This window comes from Lingula anatina, chromosome 1 (genome assembly GCF_051362555.1).
Source record: "Lingula anatina isolate TDL-2025a chromosome 1, LinAna3.0, whole genome shotgun sequence".
Lineage (NCBI taxonomy): Eukaryota > Metazoa > Brachiopoda > Lingulata > Lingulida > Lingulidae > Lingula > Lingula anatina.
Window position 1 is genome coordinate 15,050,913 of NC_141767.1, and position 23,848 is coordinate 15,074,760.

At 37.3% G+C, this 23,848-nt stretch overlaps 2 protein-coding genes across 31 annotated transcripts in view; one reads left to right on the forward strand and one right to left on the reverse strand.

The window, feature by feature from the left end:
• Positions 1–13,600, forward strand: part of LOC106155293 (uncharacterized) — a 19,721-nt gene extending 6,121 nt beyond the window's left edge. For 7 of the 9 annotated variants that reach the window (XM_024074310.2, XM_013530040.2, XM_013530041.2 and 4 more), the window contains 11 exons: positions 5,123–5,250; positions 7,982–8,238; positions 8,515–8,683; positions 9,004–9,183; positions 9,520–9,627; positions 9,826–10,066; positions 10,281–10,468; positions 10,943–11,065; positions 11,343–11,378; positions 11,604–11,810; positions 12,286–13,600. In XM_024074310.2, the coding sequence (XP_023930078.2) occupies positions 5,148–5,250; positions 7,982–8,238; positions 8,515–8,683; positions 9,004–9,183; positions 9,520–9,627; positions 9,826–10,066; positions 10,281–10,468; positions 10,943–11,065; positions 11,343–11,378; positions 11,604–11,810; positions 12,286–12,395 (1,722 nt within the window). In that variant the 5' untranslated portion in view covers positions 5,123–5,147 and the 3' untranslated portion in view covers positions 12,396–13,600. Of the gene's footprint in view, positions 1–823; positions 1,150–3,539; positions 3,884–5,122; positions 5,251–7,981; positions 8,239–8,514; positions 8,684–9,003; positions 9,184–9,519; positions 9,628–9,825; positions 10,067–10,280; positions 10,469–10,942; positions 11,066–11,342; positions 11,379–11,603; positions 11,811–12,285 lie in introns of those variants that run through there. The other 2 variants (XM_013530042.2, XM_013530047.2) reach the window with 2 other exon arrangements.
• A 1,857-nt stretch (positions 13,601–15,457) lies between these two features.
• The window catches only part of LOC106155301 (lactadherin), a 35,377-nt gene continuing 26,986 nt past the window's right edge, over positions 15,458–23,848 (reverse strand). For 20 of the 22 annotated variants that reach the window (XM_086998906.1, XM_086998898.1, XM_086998907.1 and 17 more), the window contains exons 6-12: positions 22,839–22,979; positions 22,030–22,202; positions 21,263–21,370; positions 20,319–20,463; positions 19,714–19,761; positions 18,545–18,793; positions 15,458–17,698 (exon numbers count right to left, since the gene is read on the reverse strand). In XM_086998906.1, coding sequence (XP_086855032.1) covers positions 17,430–17,698; positions 18,545–18,793; positions 19,714–19,761; positions 20,319–20,463; positions 21,263–21,370; positions 22,030–22,202; positions 22,839–22,979 — 1,133 coding nt within the window. In that variant the 3' untranslated portion in view covers positions 15,458–17,429. The remainder of the gene's footprint in view (positions 17,699–18,544; positions 18,794–19,713; positions 19,762–20,318; positions 20,464–21,262; positions 21,371–22,029; positions 22,203–22,838; positions 22,980–23,848) is intronic. The other 2 variants (XM_013530066.3, XM_086998892.1) reach the window with 2 other exon arrangements.

Sequence of the window (23,848 nt, forward strand, 5' to 3'; positions counted from 1 at the left end):
TGTCCATGTTATTACTCATTTCACTTTTTATTAGTAGGTGAGATGTTGCTTAATACTTGTATTTTAAATTTAAGTTCATTTTTTGGGTAATGCCAATATTCTCGTTGAAGGCTGTGTGCCCTGAAACAGTATCTAAACTTGCCTATCACAGCTATCTGACTTAACCCAATAGCTTTGTTATCTGTATGTCTGCTTTATCTAGAAATGATTGCTTTATGGCCAAGACAGCCAGACTGAGTGAAAGTAATACACAAATAAGTGGACAGAATACCATAAAAAATCACACCTAACTGCAGATGATTATTTTATGACCAAGAAGGCAAGACTTGCTGGAAAGATTGTCTGAATGTTCAAGTAAAGTTGATTACAGGGAAGGAGAGAAATACAATAGAAAGGCACTATCAGAATACTCAAATAGGACTGGAATGGCCAGCCATTATGATTTTTTGGCAAATTACTAGTATCCTGAAAAGGTGCAAAAACTGACAGCTTGTAGGTACTGTGTGTCTCTTGACCAGGACTATCACTCAAATGTGGAAGGATACAGGTGATGTCAAAATATAGTAGACAACTCCTAACACCTATAGATGGTTTGCTTACTCAAGTAAAGCACCTGTTTAATCCCCCCCCCCCCCCCTCCTCTTTTAACACACAGGTGAATCCGGTGAAGCAGCAAAGGTGAAGCCAGTCTAAGTTGGCAGGGTGAATAACTAGCCTTATCTCAGTCTTCATCTCCAGCCGCGCTCCACATCAAAGGATCTGGACAGTGTGTGCTTCCCACTTGACATTTATTTAGAAGGGGACTTAGAGTAGAAAGGTGTGTTTTGTATTGGACAGTAGATCACTGTGGGCAGATCAAACTGTTCTGTTGACACCTTACACAAGTAAGATACAGATATCAAAGGATTGATCCACTTTTGTCAGCACAGACACAGACATCATATTTGTATTGTGAAGACATAACATCTGGCTTAGGAAAGGCCTGAAGAGCTAGCTCTGTACTGTGACTACTTTCGGGGAGGATACTGGGAGACTTAGTGAGAACTAGGATACAACTTATATTGAATTCTACTTAGGAAGTACGATTGGTAGAAATAAAACCTACAGGAAGGGAATCAGTTTACTTAATTGGTGATTTTTCTCAGTGTGGTGAGTACCAATTCTCTCTGTTGCTTAGTGACTCTAGGAGCACTAAGCTGTGAAGCTTGTAGTTTTATCTATGCACTTAAAAAGTAGTTGTAGTCAAGGAAACTATAAGTCAGATTGTGTGAAAATTATTCCAGGGCTGCCTGAAGTTGATGTATTTCATTTATACTGAAGTGACCTTAGAGGTTTCTCGAAATGTTCATTTTACCTTAATTCAAGAGAATATATGTATAATAAATAGATGTCAACTCCATGGACACCAAGGTTAAGTGTCGTGACAACCAATCATTCTGCTTCATGTTTTCTACTAGAAATCCCCAGTGAATTGTTTGAGGATAAAGTATTTCAAACTAAAAACCAAAGTTAATTTTTTACCATGACAGGGCTGTCAGTTCTGAAGGCCCATCTCTAAAACTGACAACTTGATATTAGTAAGGAAATGGTAGGTTACAGCAAAATTGCATGCATGTCTGACTTAGAAAAAAAAAAGATTTATTTTCTTATCTGCATCTATTACTTTGGACATGAAATCTTACCTAGGGTTTGATTGGCCTTGGAAGTGGTGTGGATTCAGATATGCACATTCAAGCCTATAAAGTTCATCTTGGGTATGTCATGAGTACACAGAGAATGAGATTTTTTAGTGTGGATCTATAAAACTTCTTGTCAATACTTTTTCTCAAAAAAATTATTTTGCTATGCATTGATATAAGGGGAGCACAGTTATGATTTATTCCAAAGAAATAATATGTTACATTTTCCTGCCTAATTCATTGCAGAAATTCATTGCAGAGATTGAGTTTTTAATCTTTTTTCAATCTTCTTCCTATATCAGGCTTGTGTATGAATGATGAAATATTGCTGCTTCTAAATTTTCAAGGCTTCTCATGGACCAAGCTCTCTTTACATCAGGCAGGTAAAAGTCAGGAGGTAGTAAATCCTTATAAGCAGGTGGGAAATTTTTCAATGGACCAAGCTTAATAAGTGCTAGCTGGCTATAGTAAGCTGTCTGGTGGTCCAATACCCTGCCAGCACATGGGGAGATAATAATGGACTGTTTTCCAAATTGACCACCATCAGGTCTGGGTGGTGTACAAATGGGTCTGCTGGTCCCCTCACACCTGAGCTTAGTGTCTTTGAACAGAGGCCCAGGTAATTAGTTGTTTAGATCCGAGATCCCAGCAGTTTATTACAGCTTGTCAGGAGAGTTGATACTTTGAGATCAAGAGCTGGAAATATTTCTCTTTGTTATCCTTGTGTGTTAATTTGATGTGATTTTAATGATGCTGAAATGGTAGGAAGGAAAGAAAGGAATCAAAGTCCTCAGGCCACAATGGCTTGGAGTGGGTGTGCAGCTTGGAAGAGGTTGATTGTGCTTTCTGTTCACCGAACAGTAGGAATGGATGCGGGTACTGTGGCTGAATAGATAGGCAGCGCTCTAAGGATCAAATGATTTTGCCTCCTAACAAGCCAGCTTTGTGGAGATTTCAAATCTGTTTTTTTACACTTTGAAAAGTAAACAGCATTAAAGAAACATTTAAAATAGAAGAAGTGGTTAGAAAATAGCATGCTGGTGATCTTTTGCACTGGTTTTGATATCATTAGCTATATTTACACAATGCATAATATTAGCCACTCGGGTCAACAAGATAAATTTGTTCAAGTACACCCCATCAATCTCCATCAAGCTTGTTTTTGTTGTAAAGTCAACTTTGCGTAATAGATTGGGTGTTGTGTGACAGGAAATGGATTCACGTTTCAAAAAGAAGAGAGTTGTACACTACATCACTGGCAGCAGCTTGTCAACCCAGCCTTTATACACTGTATGCCATAGTGGGTAAAGATATAATTCTAAAATTGAAATTTTTGTATTTTAAAAAATTTACATTTGTTTGTTGAAACATGTTTGTAGAATTGTTGTTGGTTGTTGGGATTCTGCTTCAATTTTAGTTGGGGTAACTCTGACATGCCTAGACACTGAAGAGATCAAGTGCCCTTGTATAGCTTAGTGATGGTCTTTGGTAATTTCTATTATCTGGAAGCCCATTCTATTGCTGGGAGATACTGTGGATTGTTAAGGGATTGAAATGATTACAATCTGAAAAATCAGATCCAGGGATACACAGTTTAATTAAAAATCACAAATACTTTAAGACCTGAGTTGATCAAAGAGTGCTTAAACTTCATCATCTCAGTTTGGGGTTTAGTGGTTTGTGTACCCCAGGGTAAGGTATGATAATCTGGTCCCTGATCTATCACCTTTCAACCTGTCTTGCCTTCCACATACAGTCTTCTGAGAGGTAGACACAAGTCACAGCAAAACAACACTGGTCTGCAGTTACTGCCAGGAACATGGATAGGAACAACAAATTCCCCATATCCATGTTAAATGACTTGCTGTTATATGATACTGATAGAGAACATGGATAATAAGTTGGTATTGTCACTTCGCAGGTCATTGGATGTTGCTGTGATCTTGAGGAGTAAATCCTCTCAACTGTCAGTATACCTTTTTATGCCGCGTTGTCCAGGTGCACTGAGGATGCACAACTGATTGACAGCACACTCTCCGGGCCAACAGGGCGCCCCATTGGACAGCCAGTTTATTAAATTTCGAGTAGGTTTTAAACCGATTTGGACTGTCTGGATGGGAGCACTCTACAGATAGACTGGAGCACTACTTCAGAAGTGGATTTTTGTCAGTTTTATTAGTGCTGTCGATTGGATAATTTTGCAGGTCTGTAGTTTTGGTAGTGTTGAAATGTGTGTCATGGATGGCTTTTTGTTTAGTTATTGAGTGTTTTTCTACAGCAGTATTTGTACACTGTGATTGTACTTGATACCATTACATAAATTGTAAAGGGAACGTGTGATATGCCGAATGAACAGGAGGAATTACAGCAATATTTTGACAGATGGAATTTTTTTTCAAAACATGTCATGCAGAACACCTCATCAGTACAACACAGTCTTATGGCTGACATCACACTTAGAATATTGCAAAGATCGTCTGTGGACTGTGCCAGTAGCTGCTACAAAAAGGCACACAGTTCATGGTGGAATTCCACTCAGATGAAGTCAATTTCAATCGCCAATTGTTTTCAAGAAATTGCTGTTTGTAAGAGAGTATCGCATATCTTTTATGAAGAAAAACATAAATGATGCATTAATAATGTCACACCAAACATAACCTTTTTTGTTGCCAAAATGACAGACTCTGAAAATGTTTTCAAACAAAGAGCTTTGTGAAAACTTGACTTCGCAGACCCTACTCACCTTGGTAAGAATACACCCCTGCCCTTTATTTTAGAGATCACAGCTACGTTTTTCAGGCAGTGTTTGAAGCATGCCAAAAAATTAATGTGGGAAAGTAATCTGATATTATTTATTGTTATAATATAAATACGCCAATGAGAATTGGTTCAGTTCATTAATAAGATCCAAATCTGCAAATGATGACAAGCCCAAATGTTGAATACAGTGGAATACTTATAGACAATATGCATGGAAACTCTTTCTTTTCAAGTTGAGGAGGAAAACAAAGGCGGTCGAGGTGGTTTTATGGATGATCCAGGGTAGTAAAGATACTAGAGGTTCATGTGACAGCGTATTGATTAGTTCTCACTGTGCACTTGATGGGAGAGATGGAAAGTGCTCTTGCTCTCAAGGCGGAAAGCACTTTGTTTTGAACAGTTCGCCCTTTCACAGGCAGCATCCTAATCTTGACTAACCGATGGTTGGCTGGACAGCTTAGACCTTAATCTGATATAATTGGAATTTTTGTTTGTACTGACTGAATTAAGGCTCAGTTTGGTCATATATGCTAGGATTGCTGGTCACTTTTCAGGTTTGTTATAAATAAGGTTGAAATAGACAGTTTTCTTTTTTTTTTTTTTTTTAATCCTTTAATCCAGGGAACATTTATTTGTTCTGATTTAATTATTGGACTAATTGCTCTACTTTTTCATGATTTCAGGGATGATTCCAGATGAGGTTTGGTTATGATGTTGGTGTCATCAGTGCCCAGGTCTTCCAAACATGAGCTGTGGACCTCTGTCTTGCTGTTGACGGGAATACTGTCTGCCGGGGCTGCAATCGTTGAAGGTAAGTTGGTGTCCTCTAGTATTCCTATATCATCGCAGTCTCCACAGCTGATGACAGAAGGCAGGAGAATGTACTGTAGTGAATTTTGTGGTCATTAACATAAGCAGGTATATGTCAGTTTAGACATTGGGTTACAATACTAATGTGTACCTGTAGTGTGTTTAAAAGCATATGCACACATAATGACATTATATATTGAGACAAGCATTTACACATTAAAAAAAAGGATATTCCTCCCCTCCCCCCCCCCACCCCGACAAAGCCATGCACAAATATGCTCACTGTTAATTATTTAACAAAAATTGTCATCTTCGCATATACTAGTAAATACCTAGCAGAACCACCTATATGGTAATCTTCAAGCAAAACTTAGCTACAAGGGCATTTACAACATAGACTTGTATGCCTCTGTCTAAACAAAAACCCCATGTTTATATTCCCCATATCTAGATCATTACTGACCATAGGGTGGATGGATTTTGCCAGTGGTTGTGTTACTTGTGTATTGTAAATGCTAGCACATTGTTGTAGTGTTGTATGCCCAAGTTAACATTCACCCTTGGCATTATACTAGAAAGCTACCGTAGCTTTAGGAATTACTCCAGATATATTGGAAAGTGTTAACAAGAGAAACAACAGGCATTTCATGCTTTTGCGCTTGGTCAGGGAGACAAATATCTGCCTGCCTTTTGAAGGAGTCCTGACTTTTGATTGTTTCTTTCTTTGTTGATATTTTGCCTTTGAAAAGGTCTCTGGACTTGGCAGTTTCAGCTGAAAGGTCATCTGACATATTCAGCTCGGCCATGCACACTTGAATAAAGTGGGCACGTGCTTGGTAATGGAATTGACCCTAGGCCATCAAAACATGCTTGATTTGTTTGTGAGGAAGAACAAGCAGAATTCCCCTTTCTCTCCATGAGATTAACTTTCAAAGGTTGTATAAATGTATAAAGGTGAAATGTGTGCATCATTGAAAAGGTTGTTAACCTTACAATATAGAAATAATACAATAGGAATTTACGTTCTACAACAGCATGGTTCTGCTACGTTGAGGATTATGTTGTATGCAAAAAGTTTTTTTCAGAGTAGGTAGATGGTCATAGAGATGGTAGAGATCTGTTTGAAAAGAAGTCCACCTTTGATTCATTTGCCTTAATTTGTGTTTGTATTGAGTTTTCTACCTGCGTGGTCCCAAATAAAAATTTGTTTGAGGAATTTTGGGGACTGGCAGTGATACCTATCTCATGTATGTGAAGGGCAGTGGAATGCATTCATTGCAATCAATTGTGTGCTTTCTGCAGATGGGCTAAAGTAAGGTGGGGCAATAAACAAGCACATGCATGATTCATGAAAACAGTCATAAATGCATTCTAAACTTTATTTGAGGACTTACCTAGTTGTCATCTGACTGTGGCTTTCAGTTTTCCTGCTAAGATTAAATGTTTGCAAAAAAAGTCCAACTCAAATTCTTAAAAATATGGACATGTTTGAAGAAGCTAGATTTTACCATAAAAAAGAAGGAGAGTGAGAACGATTTGTAAGTTGAAGGGATTAGGTTGATGCCATACACTATCCAAGTGGGGGAAAATTTTAATTCTCTTTAAAAAAATGAAAAGAAACTTTGCAAAACCTCTTCAGAAAAATCATGAAGTGAAAGTAAGCCATGAAACTTAAACCAGGTATTTGATATTTATCATCTGCGGCAGGTGGTATGCGGTGGCAAGCAGGCGACAATGGCCCCGCACTCTGCCTCACAAAGTGGCATGTGGAACCACCACATACTTTATCAGCTTTGAAAATAGACGGTAGGAAAAAAAAGCACTAAATTCATATCAAATGTTAGGTTAAACGAAGCCACGTGAATTACTTACATATTACAAGAACAGCCTTGTTACATCAAAAGTTTCGAACAAAGACTGCAGGCCCCTGCCTTTGCACAAGGGTTGTGTTTGCTTACACAGTTCAGGTAGCAAGGTGAATTGCTCTAGTACTGCCAGGGCCCCAATACTAGTTTACTTGAGCCTTGAATGAATTGGAGGCATAGCTGTGGCAAAGCCAGCCACAATGAATGAATTATGTGGTGTCATGTCAACACATCCAGCCATTTTGAGTGGAAGTGCACTTTGACAGATTGATTCCAATTTTGTGTCTCCATGTTTAATAAAACATCAATCAGGCTAGGATCTTTGGCCTCTATGTTGCACTTTATGTAAGGAAAGTTCTCTGTAAAGGACCATTTATACTATCTATTTCTGATTATATATACAACTGAACAATACACTGTTAACGTATTATATTTTTCAAACATGATCCATGTGCTTTATGTCAACATTTATTAAAGCTCTGGAATATATGAGGGTAACATTCACTAAATTCAAAAGTATCTATATTTTTTATGCCCAAAAGTATGTCAGTTATACTAAAAATTGTTTATTCATAAGATTTGAGAAGTAAGTGGGATTCATCTGAAAAATGATAGTGAAGAGAAAGTGTATTGAAAAAAATTATGATTGCCATACCATGGTATTGCTTTTTTATTTTTTTTTTCCTAAATGAGAATCTTGAAGTGTGCAATCGACTTTTTTTACAATAACAGCTATACTAGTGTATAAACCGTACCTGGAAAAAGCTTGTTTCATATTTTGTCACAAGTTTAAGTTAATTACACAGAAAATATAATTTTATGTCACCATTCATAAACTAAGAGGAATTTATACCTTTTCCCTGTTAGAAACTGGATGTGTCCAAGGTTCCCAGGAAACCCACCTGATCAACCATAAGATCCGTGCCTGTACAGGATCATGGACAGGACATATTCATAACAGTAGTCACCTGTGTGCAGACGGTTGGCGTGTGTGTGGCTGGTACGATGAGGACATGCTGCGGACCATCAGTTGGAAGGAGGCCATGTCTATCAAGGGTTGCTACGCTTTCAATGCTGCCCAAGATGGTGGCCAGTGCTCGGAGTGCAAAGATGATCTAGAACAGGTGAGAAATACTTCTGGACATCTTCTGGACTTTTTTCAGTGTATGCAAGATCCATATATTTTCCATGCAATGGCTGTTTTCTTTTGGATATTTTCACTGTACAAATTCAAACTCCATATATTTTCTATAATGATATTTCTTCAAGTCGTCAAGAAAATTTTTGATACATGTATATATTCTATTGCTTTCCATTGATTAAGGTAGGGCAGATTCATGGGAGAGATGTAAATATTTATATTTTTTAGATGTTCATATTTGTTTAAATGTGTATTGCAGGATGACTTGGCAGGTATAGGGCGGGGTTGCCCTCATCAGGACCAGGGGCAGAAATCTTGTATAAATGGAGGCAAGATTGATGCTAGTTGTTGTGTTGACACATATCACAAACGAGCTTGTACTTACCAGTCTGGTTTGACCACAGGGATATTGTGTTGTAAAATGCCTGGTAGGTGGATTTTTTTTTCTAATTTTGTGAGATGCTTATTTTGTTATAAATTTTAGTCAAGGCAACTCCTTTAGTAAGTTATGTATAATTTAAAATATTTCATTTTTACATCGCGATTTTTGTGAAAATATGAATATCAGTTCAGAAATTATTTAAGCACTAAAAGAGTCTATTAAGTTACATGATAAGCTCTTCTTCTGTTTCAACTGATTTGTAATGACTTTAAGTAAACCTAATCTACCACAAAGGTCGTTCCAACTGCACCAAAATAGATAAAATGAATATATATATATATATCATTCTCATCCTTATTATTTTAGGTGTGAGCCCCAGAATCCTGGTGCCTCCCCAGAAGAACATCACACTGCTCCAGGACCTGATAGTGGTGTTGACCTGTCAGGCTGCAGGAGTGCCCCACCCTACTATTACCTGGTTTAAGAATGGAAGGGTTGTCCAGGGATCAAAGGGGAAAGACCACTCCTTAACCATTCTGCAATCAGGTGAAATATTTCAGTCGCAATTATTGGTTTGATTTCCTGTCTTTCTGACTCCGTGAATGGTTTTAAACTTACTACAATTTCTGTAATAGACCATATGCAAACAGCATTTTGTATAAACAGATCTTCCCCTTTATATTTTTGGCAGTGTCAGGGGTACTCGTCTTGTAAACCACGATGGATTGAAAATTGGAAATGCCATTTTGCTGCAAATTGCCTTGAGTGACCTTTGATTTTACCACGTATGCTCTTCAAAATATTCACAAAACTTTTTTAAGTGAAAATCTCTCAAATGTTTCCATATATTTACTCATTGAAGTACTTGTACTTTACTTCTAGGTGATCTTGTTCTTCCTCTGGCCAAACCCTCAGACTCTGGGGTGTACACTTGTGTGGCTAAGAACGCAGAAGGTAGCACCAGTGCTCAAAGTGTTCTTACTGTAAATGGTAAGATATGACTCCTGTATGAAACAATTTTTGCATGTCACTGCTTGCATGTGCCAGAATTTTATGTAAAATGTTTCATAAGAAGGGACAGGAACAGTAGTGTTCACTGCTGTTTAAAATGATAAATGGATACAAAGCAGTTTGTGGTACAATCACTGAAACCTGTGGTAAATGAGTCTGTTCTTTTCTCTCAAACAGAATATGACTCTGGATGTGGAGATGGCACATCCGATGCTCTTCTTCGATTCACTGATATCCATGGTTGCACAGGGTCATGGAAAGGTCACGTGAAGACGGCTGATTACCTGTGCGCCCCAGGGTGGGGTGTGTGTGACAATACAGACACAGATCTGCTCAAATGGGTGACATCTGCTGATCTGGACAAGATGAATGGGTGCTATGCTTACAATATGGCAGGATACGGGAAGAAGTGCAGGAGGTAGGCTGAACTTGTTATAAATCCATGATGATTATTTCACACATTTGATGATTTTCAGACTAAGAACTATGAAATAAGATGTTATTTCTTTAAAGGTCCAAAATTGGCATTACTTTGGATTTCTCATTTTTTTTTTTTTTTTTTTTTTTTTTTTTTTTTTTAAGTAAATCTATGAGTGTTCAACTGTTAATTTTTCCACACCCCTATATTTTAGATGTGGTAGGAAGCGTATGGCAGGCATGGGAAACAGCTGCAGTAGAAGTAGCAGCTTAGACTCTGTAAATAGCTGTAATCTTAGACACAGAATCGAGGTGTATGGGCGTGGAAGCGACCCCGGCTGTGTGTACACTGAGGGCATTACAACAGGAGTCATGTGCTGTAGGAAAAGAGGCAGGAGAAAATGTGAGTTTCTTATTATTTCTTTAATTGTTGATAGCTTCTGCAAATGTTGAAAAATGCATTTGTAGTAAGAGTGCATTTATCTTAGTGTCTGATATAAAGTTAAAGGCAAACAGTGAGCTTTAGATTTTTATGTAGCAAAAGAGTTTTTTTTTTTTTTTTTTTTTTCAGAAATTTCAACACTTTTTATTTAGTAGCAAATTTCTATTGTATCTAATACAGCTCACAGAATTAGGATATTAGGAATTGAAAACTTTGATATATGTTCATATATCTCAATTTTCTCAAAGGTTTAACTTACATATGGATGAAGGGAAAAATTACTGTAATTTTCCGATTTTTTACGAAAACAGAGGTCCTTAGTCTAACACACATTGTTCAAAGAAATAATGGCCAAACCCCAGACACTCTTTTACATTTATCGAAAAAAAAAAAAGAAGGGAAATGTGGTATTTATTGTATTATTTTAAATTTTAGTTGATGTCTTTAATCCCCCACCCTTTGGTTCAGAGCTCAGCTCATTATCACAGACGGAGTCTGATAATAAACAGCTACCAAGTGTGCCACAAAGTATAAACCAGGGCTCTATCAATAACAATGGTAAGAGTATATTACTATTACTGGTTCAAGCACATTTTACTGAAAGCTAACATTAAAGATACACATTTTAAAAATTTGTCATAAATTAGTGAGGAAACATAGGAGGCTGGCAGTAATTAAAATGTTTCTTATTCATGATGGTAATATGAGTGCATTTCTGGTATTAGGTATATTTCTTAGAACATGGAAATATGCCTTCAAATGTGTGTGTGGGCGCCTTGAGTTGCCCCTGAAAGTTTTATGACTCCTATTTAATTTCAACCTTTTCAATTTTCAGATCAGTTTTTGAAGTCAAGTATTATGTATTTTGGTGGTGAGTTATTTTGAGTATTCACTGTATAATGATAAATACACTGTGCGTTAGAATTTTTGCTTTTAATTTATGTCATGTGATCAAGTCCTGTTGAAGAAGGATTGGCATATCATTCTTTAGAAACAGTTTTACCTTTTCATCATCATTATGCAAGAAACAAAAAAAAACTGTATGCACCAGGTTAATAAAAAATTTTGAATGGACTTATTTCTGTACCATTTCCAGAGGACTGCAGTACATATTGTGGAGAGAATGGCTACTGTATTTTGCCAGGCATCTGTGGTTGTAACCGTGGTTACCATGGACCAAGATGTCAGCACAGACGTCAACCCAGACATCGCTGTCACACTCTGCACTGCTTTAATGGCGGCCGGTGCCGGAGGGGGAAGTGTAAATGCCCTGCAGGGTACTGGGGGAAAAGGTGCCATAAATGTAAGATTTATTTATTTTGTGCATTATATGGAGAAACATTTAAGGCTCACAATGAGCAAGAATTTTAAATCTTGGAAATTTCAACATTTCCTTAATTACCAGGTCATACTATATCCAAAACTGGTTACAGATTAAAGATCCATAAACGGTTCTGACTTCTGATTTTTTGGTTTTTGAAGTGAAGCTGGAGGCTGTTGAATTTCCCTTGTGTTTGTGAAAAAAAAGAAGTCTAGGACTCTAAAATGGATTTACAGATTCTACATAAAGATTTTATGTACATTGATGCCTTTGTACAAAAGTTTGAAAGAAAAAATTAAGCTTGCTATAACTATTCCTATTAATGTGTATGTCTCACTGAGATTTATTTATCTTGCTGGTGGTACAGAACAAGGAGGCAATCATCACTTCTCTTTACCTTTAGTAATAAAATGACATTGATGATTCTTTATAATATCTCATTTTTTACCTTTTACAGTGGCCATCTTTGGAGACCGGAAGAAACACGAAAGAAGAAAGAATAAAAGAAAAACAAAATCAAGAACAAAATGTGTGAAGCACCTTTTCAGGCATTTTAAATTGAAATGAATGCAGGGTATTTCAGTTTTATCACATTGTGCAATAATGTAATGCAAATTACTCACAAAATCAATACAATTTAATTTATAAAAGGAATGCAATTTAAGTTGCAGATTCAGCATGAAAACTATAAGGGACTGCCATTAATTGTACATAGATGGGTTCAATCAAGCAGACCAAGTACTGCTTCATGCATCAATGTCTGTTAAGAGGAAGCAATTAAGTAACTTGTTTATAATCCATATTTACATACCTAGAATCTGTGCAATTATAGAACAGCTAAGACAGTATTTGGTAACATTGAAATCTCTTCAGGAAAAGCTAGCATATCCACAGTAATAGCCTAGTGCAGGAATACGACAGGTGTTGATAATAAAACATGCACAAAGTTTATCATAAAGCCTAGTTTTGAGGGAATATTATAACATTTTTACACAGAGATATGTATTAGAGATCTTTAACAAGAGGTACTTATAAAATCAGCTGTCATGTGTTCATTTTGTATATATGTGTATATACTTTTTAGTGCAAAGTACTTCAGCTAGTTTTTATAATGGGGGGCAGCAGTTGCCAGTCTCTTGCCAAAATATGGGCTTCATTAGTTTCTTTTACTTTGTGTATCAGAATAGCAAGATCTGAAAGCTTTCATTTAAAATGACCAAATGCCACATGCTACTTCAGTTGTAACACATAACAATTAGGAAAAAATCACTTAAAGAATATACAAGGTTTAATACATGGGTGCTAACCAAATAATTGTATGCTGATAATATTACATGCCTGTCTGTTGAACATTTCCATATTTATTTGTTTGAGTTTGCAACAACATGTTCCTTTCATACAAATTTTGTTTTAAAAAATTACCCTTTTGTTCTGTAAGTGTCAATTGCAATATTTATAGGAGTTCAAAAAATGGAAGATAGCTTATTTGTTTTTATGCAGTATTCCTGCTTCAGTCTTGGATATATAAAATCTTTTTCCCTAGAGGAAACCCATTGTATGTAAATATATATGTATATTTTGTATAGAACTCTGAGATTATTTTTGAAACCGTGTATATATATGTATGTCTTTGTCAGTATTATATGTACCTGTATCCATGACATGTAAACTACAGCAAACGTTAGTCATAAGAATCACCCTAATACACAGTATTTTATCACAATGATTATTAATTGTGTTTATTAATTTAATAAAAATGATTTTGATTAACATTTGGAAGTTTTCTTTTGTTCTCCAGCTTTTAAGAGTAGTTAATCGTAATGAGTTACTTGTTGAGTAGTTTTGATGAAAAGGCAGGCAATAAGTACATTTTGATGAAAGGCAATGAACACAGGCTTCCTTAGATTGATACCATAATACTGAATATAGAAAATACAGAATCATTGTTACAACACCCCATGAAGAAAAGATGGAATTGACAAATCCTTTTTTGCCAAGAAGTGGAATATGGTGTAGTAAATGTGTTAAAATACAGTCGGTGCATCTGATGGATGGAACAACGTCTGTCACTTTTATCCTCCGCCTCAAAAATATGTTAAATCTCTTTGTATGAAGTTCTTATCATTAGCAGATTTTTTTGAAAAAAATAAAAGTAAGTGTTATCCAACAGATTAAAGAAACTCGTATTTAAGTTAACAAATAGTCTCATTGGTGGAAAAATCCCACACCCAACATAAAATTGCGATAAAAGAATCGACCACAACAGCCTGTCACAGTTGGTGCAGTTGAAATATCCACGCTAACTGCCAATTGTGCAATTGTGTTAGGTGAAATAACCTTAATTCTAGTTAACATCGCAACACACATTCTTATTTCCTCTAGCACAATTAAGCTCTGTGTTTTACCTGGTTGATTACCCGAACAATACTGTTAAACAGCAGAAGTAACAGCTACTCGCCGGGTACAAGCGGTTTGTCCAGTACCTAACACCAGTAAATCCGATATATACACTGATCTCGTGAGTGTTAGAGTGTCTTAAGCGGGAAAACACTATGTAACATGCTGAGGAGATTGCCACACGGTGAAGGGCTTATGATTACAGAAAGTGCGGGGGTGGGGTTTCATTCGTTCATTCCGTTATTGAATCCATAGGCATTTCTTTTTTTAATTTGCTGTTGGTTTTCTTTGCCGTTACTGTTCTCCTTGTATTCCTTTTGTTTTTATTTTCGTACTATTTATCTTAATATTTTCAACATTGCTATACATTAATTTAAAAAGAAATAATAATTATAACAAAAGTTGGCGTTTATTGGCCATAGTTTACTTAGCTTGGGTGGTCACCAAAATGCCAGCGTATTTCCCGATACCAGTGTCAGTGTCATAACTGTCAATTTCCACTGACCAGCCCAACGGCTATCTCTTTATTACACAACTTTATTTACTGATGCCAGCTCTGAGTGGGATCGCTTGTATAACTGGGCACTGATATATACTGTATATCATAACTCTAATCCTCCTAAATGAAGGATAGCATGTATGATATAATATGCATAGGCATGGCGTCTGGATTAACGGGTGCCACGGAAAACACGAGTAATTTGGCTGGTAAGCTAAAGAGAAGGAGCCAAGGGGTCTGGAAAAGGCTGCCAACCCTCACACTCACACACACACACACACACACACACACACTCACACTCACACACACACACACACACACACACTCACACTCACACACACACACACACACACACACACTCACACTCACACTCACACACACACTCACACTTTTGCCAATCACATCAGTCATAAAGGCAGGAAACGGAAGGACTAAGGGAAACTCTTCCCCCCCCCCTCCCCCACTACCCCACTTAAATTATGCTTCCAGCACGCCTGGGAAGAGAGAAAAAATAACACGATCCTTTTCGAGAAATAAACTTCTCACGTGGAACTAGGAATCCAAGGTTTTATCGTTTTATATAAACCTTCATTACTTAATCATTACCTGAATGGAGTTCAACTGAGTCAAATAGCTCTCACTTGTTTCTCATAAACGTTAACTCTTGAAATAACAGCCTTGCCGTACAAGGGTAGAGAGAATTCGAAAACAATAAGGTGGTTATTAATCCCAATTTTTTAGTTTTAAAAAAGTATATTTATTTGCAAAATTAAAACTGTACATAAATGATATAAAATATAACATATTAACCTGCCTTACAACTCATGACTGAAGAAACAACATAAAACCGTTAGTGAACAACCCAATATTTTCATCTAATCTGAATTAATTTTGTTAACATCAGAGAGAGTTACGAGGCTCTCAATAAAATTACTTCTCGATTTCTTCCACACTATAGTATTCAGCAACTTGGGAACGCTATTTTGTTTGTGGGAACATCACTTGTGCTTTGCTTCATCCGTTCACTTTGAAAGAATACCCGGCAAGCATTGAGTGGTTAAACCAACAAAACCGATGTCTTGGTGGTCCCAAGTTTATATAAGATTGTACGACATAATCGTAATTCAACAGAGCAAACGTCTACAGCAAAAGTTTAACAAAAAAAGTCTACAAAGTGAGTCAGTTTTCAGCGGAAATGCAACTTAAAACTTTAAAGATTACAAATAAAAATTTAACAAGGGCATGTGTGGCTACAGTTACTCAATGGAACCGCACTTAAGATAAAGTGAAACGTAATAAGCCTTTTCAAAGATAATATTTACCTTTGAAACAGATGATATCGCGTTCTTTTCACAGGGAAGAAAAAGACATCACCGTAATCAACCGATGAACAAAGTGAATCTGACGTTCAGCCAGCGGCAGAATTTGATACTTCAAAGTTAAACTCACGCCCGACTTTTTGTACATTTTTTGTATGCCGTGTAATTTGGAAGGCAAAGTTACGCAAAAGTTTCATCAGAACACCCACTTCTTGTCAGAATGCAATTATTTTTACAGAAAAGTGGAGGCCGTATAACTGCTGATAAACCGACAAAAATACTACCAATGGACTGATCTAAAGAATCAAAAACGCACCCTCTTGCCGTGTTTATGTCCCTCTTTGTAAGGACAACGTTATAAAAGCAAACACAGTGAAAAAAAAACAATGGTAAAACACAGCGACACCAGAAGCTCCTAGTTGTTCACTACCAGTAGGCAGAAGTTGTAAACATACATATATTGGCAGCGCTAGAGTATTTAATACAACTGTGTGTTAATTTCAGTATTATATGTGTGTGAGTTTATATGCACAGTTATGACTATATTCCACCTCTTAAACTGACTCTTAGAGTGTGTAACATTATATAATGCGGTGCATTATACAGCAACCTCCGCCCACATATCTAAAAATCAGAAAGATCTACGATTTTAATAATAATAATTATTATTATAATAATAACCAGGTAATATTATATACATCCTGCCTATAGATATAACTGATGAACATAAAACAACTTGTATTTATATCTGCTACAGTGACGCAACACAAACAGATAATGCAACGAATAATGGCGTATTTACAAATGAACTGTACAAATAAATACATATCATATCACAATAAGCAATACCTCTCAAATATTGCAATCATTCTCATAGTGAGGTCCACTTGGTTCCTATGACTTAGTTACGACGAATATGACGAACAGCGAACTCAACTAAAACTAGTCTATTCATATAGATAAAGGTATATGCTAAAATTATATCTAGACGCACGCTGACTTGGGTAGGCCTTGGGTTATATCTCATATGGCAGCGTGGCGGGGTTTTAGAGATGTTTTTCCTGTACCACAACACAGAATATACGATCAACATGACACACAAATTCCAAATTAGATCGTCTGCAAGAGTTCTCGACAATGGCGCGGGGCTCTTAGCCACTGCCGCAACAGGGAGATGTTCATTTTTCTTTTACAGTGATTCTATTGCACAAGGTGTAGTTTAGAAGTTCACAAGAATCTGGTTGTTTGGATAATCCTTGAATTCAATAAAAGCATTTCCTGTCTGCGAAGTTTACTCAATTTCAAGTCGGTATAGCCAAACAATATGGTAGCGACTTTTTATATTATTGATAATCAGAATCAGTGCGTGTTTCCGTTGCAAGCGTGTCAACCATAAACCATAACCTCGCACAGGATAGCGCTGAACAGTCTGCTCCATCTGTTAGGCACTCCCTGTGCCTCAATATACACATATCGACCTGTCATGGGTGACGAACAAGAAACATGGAGTTTTTCTTGATACAGTGCGTTGTTCACCTTTGAAATAAAACCACACATCTGCCCCGTTTTCTGAATATCATCCAGTTTTGGATTATTGTCCACGTAAACCAGTAACTTATCCAAATTGTACATGTAGTCCTTGAACGCTCCTTTATCTGCAAAAAAGGGGGGATTTCATGAGTGACATTATGAAGAAGATAAATTGGAAATTTCTCATGTTGCTGTTTCTCAATTGCATCAAAATGTGCCACAATACAGAAGTAAAACCTCAAAGTAAACTGCTTAAAAAACAATCGAAATCTAATGATGAACGACACCCATTTAAATGTGTCGTAGAAGCGGTAATCACTTACACTGTATTGTAAATGTCACGTATTCAAAATAACATTCTTTACAATCAACATTCATTTTTTTTAGGTGGGTCTTTCAAACCTATTAATTCTAATCCTTGAGCAACTTGAATGCAACATGAAAATGATTTTATCATTTTTTTTAAATGTCCATTGAAGGAATTTTTTAATTTTTTGTTGCCCGGGGAAGGTGTTTGAATAATGAATCACAATCACTGTCTTGCCCCTACGCCTTTCATTCATCGTCCTACAATGAGGTATTCAGTGTAAGAAATACCTAATATTTACTTTGACGTCCGGAAGTAGCCCGTAACTAATATGATTCGCCCTTTATAACGAAATAAATCTAGTGTTCAACTTAGCCCTGTTTTACCTTCCATAATTAATTTTGAATGACCCTTGGTGAATTTCTTGCTCATGACAGCCAGTGCCTTGAAGGCAGGGTACACTGACACTGTAATTGATGATGTTATATTTGGAAAGAATATACCTTGAGGCAACAACTGTGGTCACAAACCTCACATGACGGCGATCATTAGCGAAAGTTAAAGAGACAAACGCCTCTGCATGCCTTTGCCTGAGTGTGTGTGTGTGTGTGAGAGAGAGAGAGAGAGAGAGAGAGTGAGGGGGGAAGAGAGGGAGACAACATACCTGGATCCTCCCCTTGCCACGTGATCAATATGGCCCCCGATATCTTTGTCTTGGCCCCAAGATCGACCATCATGATGGGGCTCTCCACGTAGAAGTTGTCCAGTATGGTGCAGCTGTGAATGCTGGACTCCAGGTGCCCGTCCACCACCTTCTTGGCATGTCCACCGTGTGTCCAGTGGTTCCGAATGTGGCGCTTGTAGTGGCGCTTGTTGTTAATCCAAGTGTCCTTTTTGTACGCCAGGTTTTCAACTGGTAAAATAATTTTAAGTTGTTGTATTTACAACAATGAACTGCATTGCTTTATATTCCATTTTGTATAAGACATTCAATGGATTTTAAGACAATACTTCCATTTGCAATCTAAAATCTTAAAATTAAAAAAAAAGAATAAAACATAGTAAACATCTCTTATAATTTGTAAGTACATTTGCAACAGCCATAAACATAGTACATCATAACCATTCTAAAGCGACACTTGACACCTATACCAACTTAAATAGGCGAGGCACGTTTTCCTTTGAGATATGGTCTATACTCAGGCATTATAAAAATTACAATTTAAGTGGCGACGTCGACTAACAACTAACCGAAAACGGTTCCTTGCAAGTACATAAGACAATGCAAAGCTGTTGAAATATTTGATATGGGATCGTAACACGGTGGTTATTTTGTAAAATGAATGGCTTAACTGTTTCATTCTTCATCTTAACGACCCACTAAGAGAGACAAAAATGTATGTTTGGTTTTAATGGCTCGTGCATGATGTTAGCCAATGTCATTCGATGGGGTTTGTGTTGTCTCCAGTACTCAATTTTTTTCGACTGATGATATCACCCACGCGATAAAATGCCCCACAATTTGATTTTAAGTACTGGCTTCAAAATGACACGAAGATTATATTTGACACATCTTTCACATCTTTTGGACAGTAATTGATACTGAAAACGTATGTCCTTAGGGGTTCAAAATTTTTTATTATTTCTGTAAGTCAAAAAATGTCCAGCATAATAATGACATGGCCGAATCTATGCATTTTAACCTATGAATTCCAGAACTAAAAATTGCATTCAACAGTGCAAAATGAAAAGTGTTCGTGTTAACTACCAGCCAAGGTTTTTTAAACTACAACAAGATGACAACAGTCTATTCTTTCTTGTCAGGTAACTTACCGCACGGAGTGTCGTTATTCACTCGGATAAAAGCCTCTCCACACTGACCTGCAAAAAAGATGGATAACACTGAGGTTTTTCCTAAAGCAATCATGATAAATCACTTCCCAGGAGCTAACAGAAGTGTCACTGTTTCTAGACTTGGAAACCATCCCGCGTGGCGAGGACACGACACAGAGCAAACGCCATGGCTTACGAGTGCAGATATATAAATTTTTCCTCAGCATTTCTGCCGTCATTCTGTTAAGCGTAAAAGATGGGGTGTTTTATGATATGACAACTATTGCTTTGAAGTGTGGGTCGCGACCGACGCTTGTCGTGCAACATGCACATAGCGAGGGAAACTATTTGTCCTTTAAGAACTGCTGTCTTTTCCTGCATTCCTATCCATATTACTATTACAAACAGAAAGCTAAATCTACATTAAGCGATTGTAGTGTAAGTGCTTTTCTTATTATCTACGAGTACATCTGAAAACATTAGCAGTCCTTCGTAAGTCTCAATCTTTTTAAAGATTTCAAGTGCGCAAAAAGAAGTCGATTACCAAAAAAAAAAAAGATTAATCCAAGGAACAAGCTATTAGATAAGGAAATAGGAAGACTCACCTTTATGCGGGCACCCAATGAGCCCTACCCTCATAGCAATGTGGGAGTGCCAGGCCACAGGATGGATGCGGATGAAACGAGCACTGAAGGGATGGTTGAAGTAGTGGTACCGTTCCAAATCTTTATCACTATTCCCGCCAAATTCCTAAACAAATTAATCAAACATACACAATATTTATAAATGAATTCGGTGGATCCACCTGCTGTCGAGACACTCATACATCGAATTAAGATGGGGGAATACAACTGTAGATAGTTTTTAAAAGAGAAACGAAGGCATAATAACTGTGAACACTTTCAAATATTTCAAAATGTTCTATCGAACTACTTGACTATAACGCTCTAGTTTTCTACCAATTAAGCCAATTATTTTTTTTAATCAACATTATCATGCTATGTTATGTCCCTGCCATTTCTTTCACTCAAGCTACAGTTCTAGCGTCACACTATAGGCCTATGAAAGTTGAGGATGAAATAAAGGCGTGATGAAAAAAAACGCAAAGAACGTGCATACGCCACACGTAGTAGGCTAACTCACCAAGTGCAACAAAGACTTACTTCACAACAGTGCAACATTTAAGATACAGCTTTTGAGATGGTTGATATCGCTGATCTGTTTACCCCCCCCCCTCCCCACCACCACCTTTCCACCCTGCAGAATGTTCCGAAATATGGCCCACCAGGGATGCCAAAGGAGAATGACCACGGTTTTTGCACACTTTGTTCTCTTTGTAATATAATGAATGACGTTTCTGTTCATTAAAATATCATTTTTATGAGTAAATTTTATAACTGGCTGCTGATTGCCAATATTGTTGATAATTTCGCTCGCGATATATCACCCATTTATGGCCAATTTCACGACTAAGAAAAACATTCTTAGTCAGTTCAGCGATATCATCATCAAAAGCATCTTCTATGCCTGGCTCCCCATAGAGTCTTACCATAGCCTCGGACGTTGGCCTGTTAGATGGAAGCACAGAGTTGGAGGAGGTAGATACGTAAGGGGTCGAGATGGAGGAGCGAGATGACGTCAGATTGTTGGAGGGCTGCTAGGAAGAGACAGGGAATCATGTATGATCGAGTCACACAGCAGTGGAAGGAAGACACACTCGCCTTAGGAGAAGGTCCCCCCCCCCCCCCCCCCCCCCCCCCCCCCCGAAATGGCTCATGTTCTGAAGGCACTACAAAAATGACTTCTTTATGGTGCTGTCGGTTACTCTGACGTCCACGTCTTAAAAAACAAGCACCTGTCTGTAAAGCCGGACTTTCGAAAGGTTAAGCATGTTTTTGATGTTTTTTTGTTCATTTCCTTCTTTTTTCCCCCATATCATTACTACTTTTTTATTCAACGTATAGAAGAGCGAATGTGTCTCCTTAACAGAAAGGCAAAATATAACAAACCGAAGGATAGTCTCAGGACTGCTTTAAATATACGTTGCTCTAGCTTAAAATCTAGACTAAATCATCAGAAACTAAATGACTGCATCTAATTAGCTAATTCAAGAAAAACTAATTCTATATCCACCACCATACTGCATTCCGAAGACAAAACTGAAGAAAGAGGACTGCCAATAAAATGCGAAATGATATGCCCCATCATATAAAAAACTTTAGCGAAAAAAATCCGGACAATTCCAACTCCAAAAATAAAAAAGTAAGCAGAAGTCAAGAATGCGCATGCCGCCAAAGCCAGCACCCAAGCCTTTACCTTAAAGTCAAGATTGGAGGCATCCTTGTAGAAGGTCCAAGTCTTCGAATCGTTGCTGTAGGAGATCTTGAACTGGGTGACCCAGTGCTTCCGTCTCGTGTCCCCTCGCCCCTTGAGAACCACCCCAGTCACCGTGGTGGGTGGGCCCACGTCAAACTGTAACCATTGTTCAGCTGGAGATAAATAACAACAAAAGTCAATGACAACTGAGAAGGTTTCATGTCTTTGATCCTACTCATACCTTTTTATGTTGATCCATTTGAATGCCTGTGGCTTTATATAAGGCTTAACTGTGCGTTTTACTATTATAACCCTCAAGTTGACAAGAGTTGTTTTGGGTCTACAGAAATATAGAATGGTAATGACAGGACAAGCAGTACCCAAGTGTAAAATGTAAAAGATCGAAATAAACCCCGTCAATATCTTTTACAAATAGATATAATAACATTTGTCCCAGTGTTGCACTTGGGTGCACCTCGAGTGTTGAGTATATCTTGACTTCAAAATGAATCATGTAGCTGAGGACATTTAAATACGGTACTTCGAATTCAGTTTAAAAATATAGAGCATTTGGATTCTTATATCAATATGAACCGATTTTACAAAATGCAGATACTAAAAAAAATTTTTTGGTAATTCATCTCCCTGTGCCAACGACCTACTGCTTTTGGAACATAAACTCCTATATTGTATGCTAGTATTCAGGATTTTTGCACCTTACTAGGCCATGGAAGAAATTAAGCATAAAATCTATCATTTATAGTAGAGGACAAAGTGCAAAAATAAGGTTTTTTGTTACAGGTACATACCATCATTCTGTTTTGGACACCATGCATTGTTGCTAAAGATATGACCATCTTCCGGTTGACAGGACTTCCCTTTCTTGAAGTTCCACGTGTCAGAAGCAGTGATTTTACCATAAGGTGGAAGACCAATGAACTCTTTGCACTCTGTGAACAAATGGTATACAATTTTAATGTATAATAAAACCCTGAAAGGTAACTCCAAATTGACAATAACTGTAAGTAAAGGCAGGACAACAAAGAGGCGATTTCAATTTGGTTCGACAACGAGTTTGTCGAAAGGATACAGGTTTCATCCTAATTACCAGGTCAATTTTCTAGTCTGCTGATTACAAAAAACATTAATCCATGACATCGATAAGCAAAACTGGTTCTCAAACTGTAACAGAAAGGGAAAAGGAACAGTCCAAAAACAAAATCATATCACCATTGTTAACAACCCACAGGATCATTGATACCTAGACTTTATAATTAGTTAGACAAGAAATAATTCAGATAATGAACGGGACATTTTTGTCAAATTGGAGACGGTCTGTTGAATATTAAGGAGACACAGCCTGGCATCGTGTGTCACTATCACCTTAAGGGCACCTCGTGGCGTCCTTTTTTATCCTCATCAATACCAGTTAAATAAAGCTATTTACTGCTCATCCCTGCGTCTCTGCATAGACAACATTGCGTGCAGACGAATCCGCGCGGAGGTCTGCTAAAGAAATATTGACACTGTTTTTCCATTGGGTGAATGTCAATATTTGAGCCAGTTAGCATTGCAAAAGTCAGTATTTTACACTTGTTATTTGAATTGCTACCCTCTTTCATCTTTCAGTTTTGTTTGCTTTGTAGTGAATAGCAAAATCTGAACTCTATACGCGGTCTCTAATTAGTCTGAACGCAGTGGTGGAGCGTTCTTTACACTTCTTTTTGGAACAGTCTTTTATATCAGAAACTTATTTAATGCTTAAATGACAATTTCCCTATATAGGTGTACAGTGGTACGTGCAATAACTAAGGAAAAC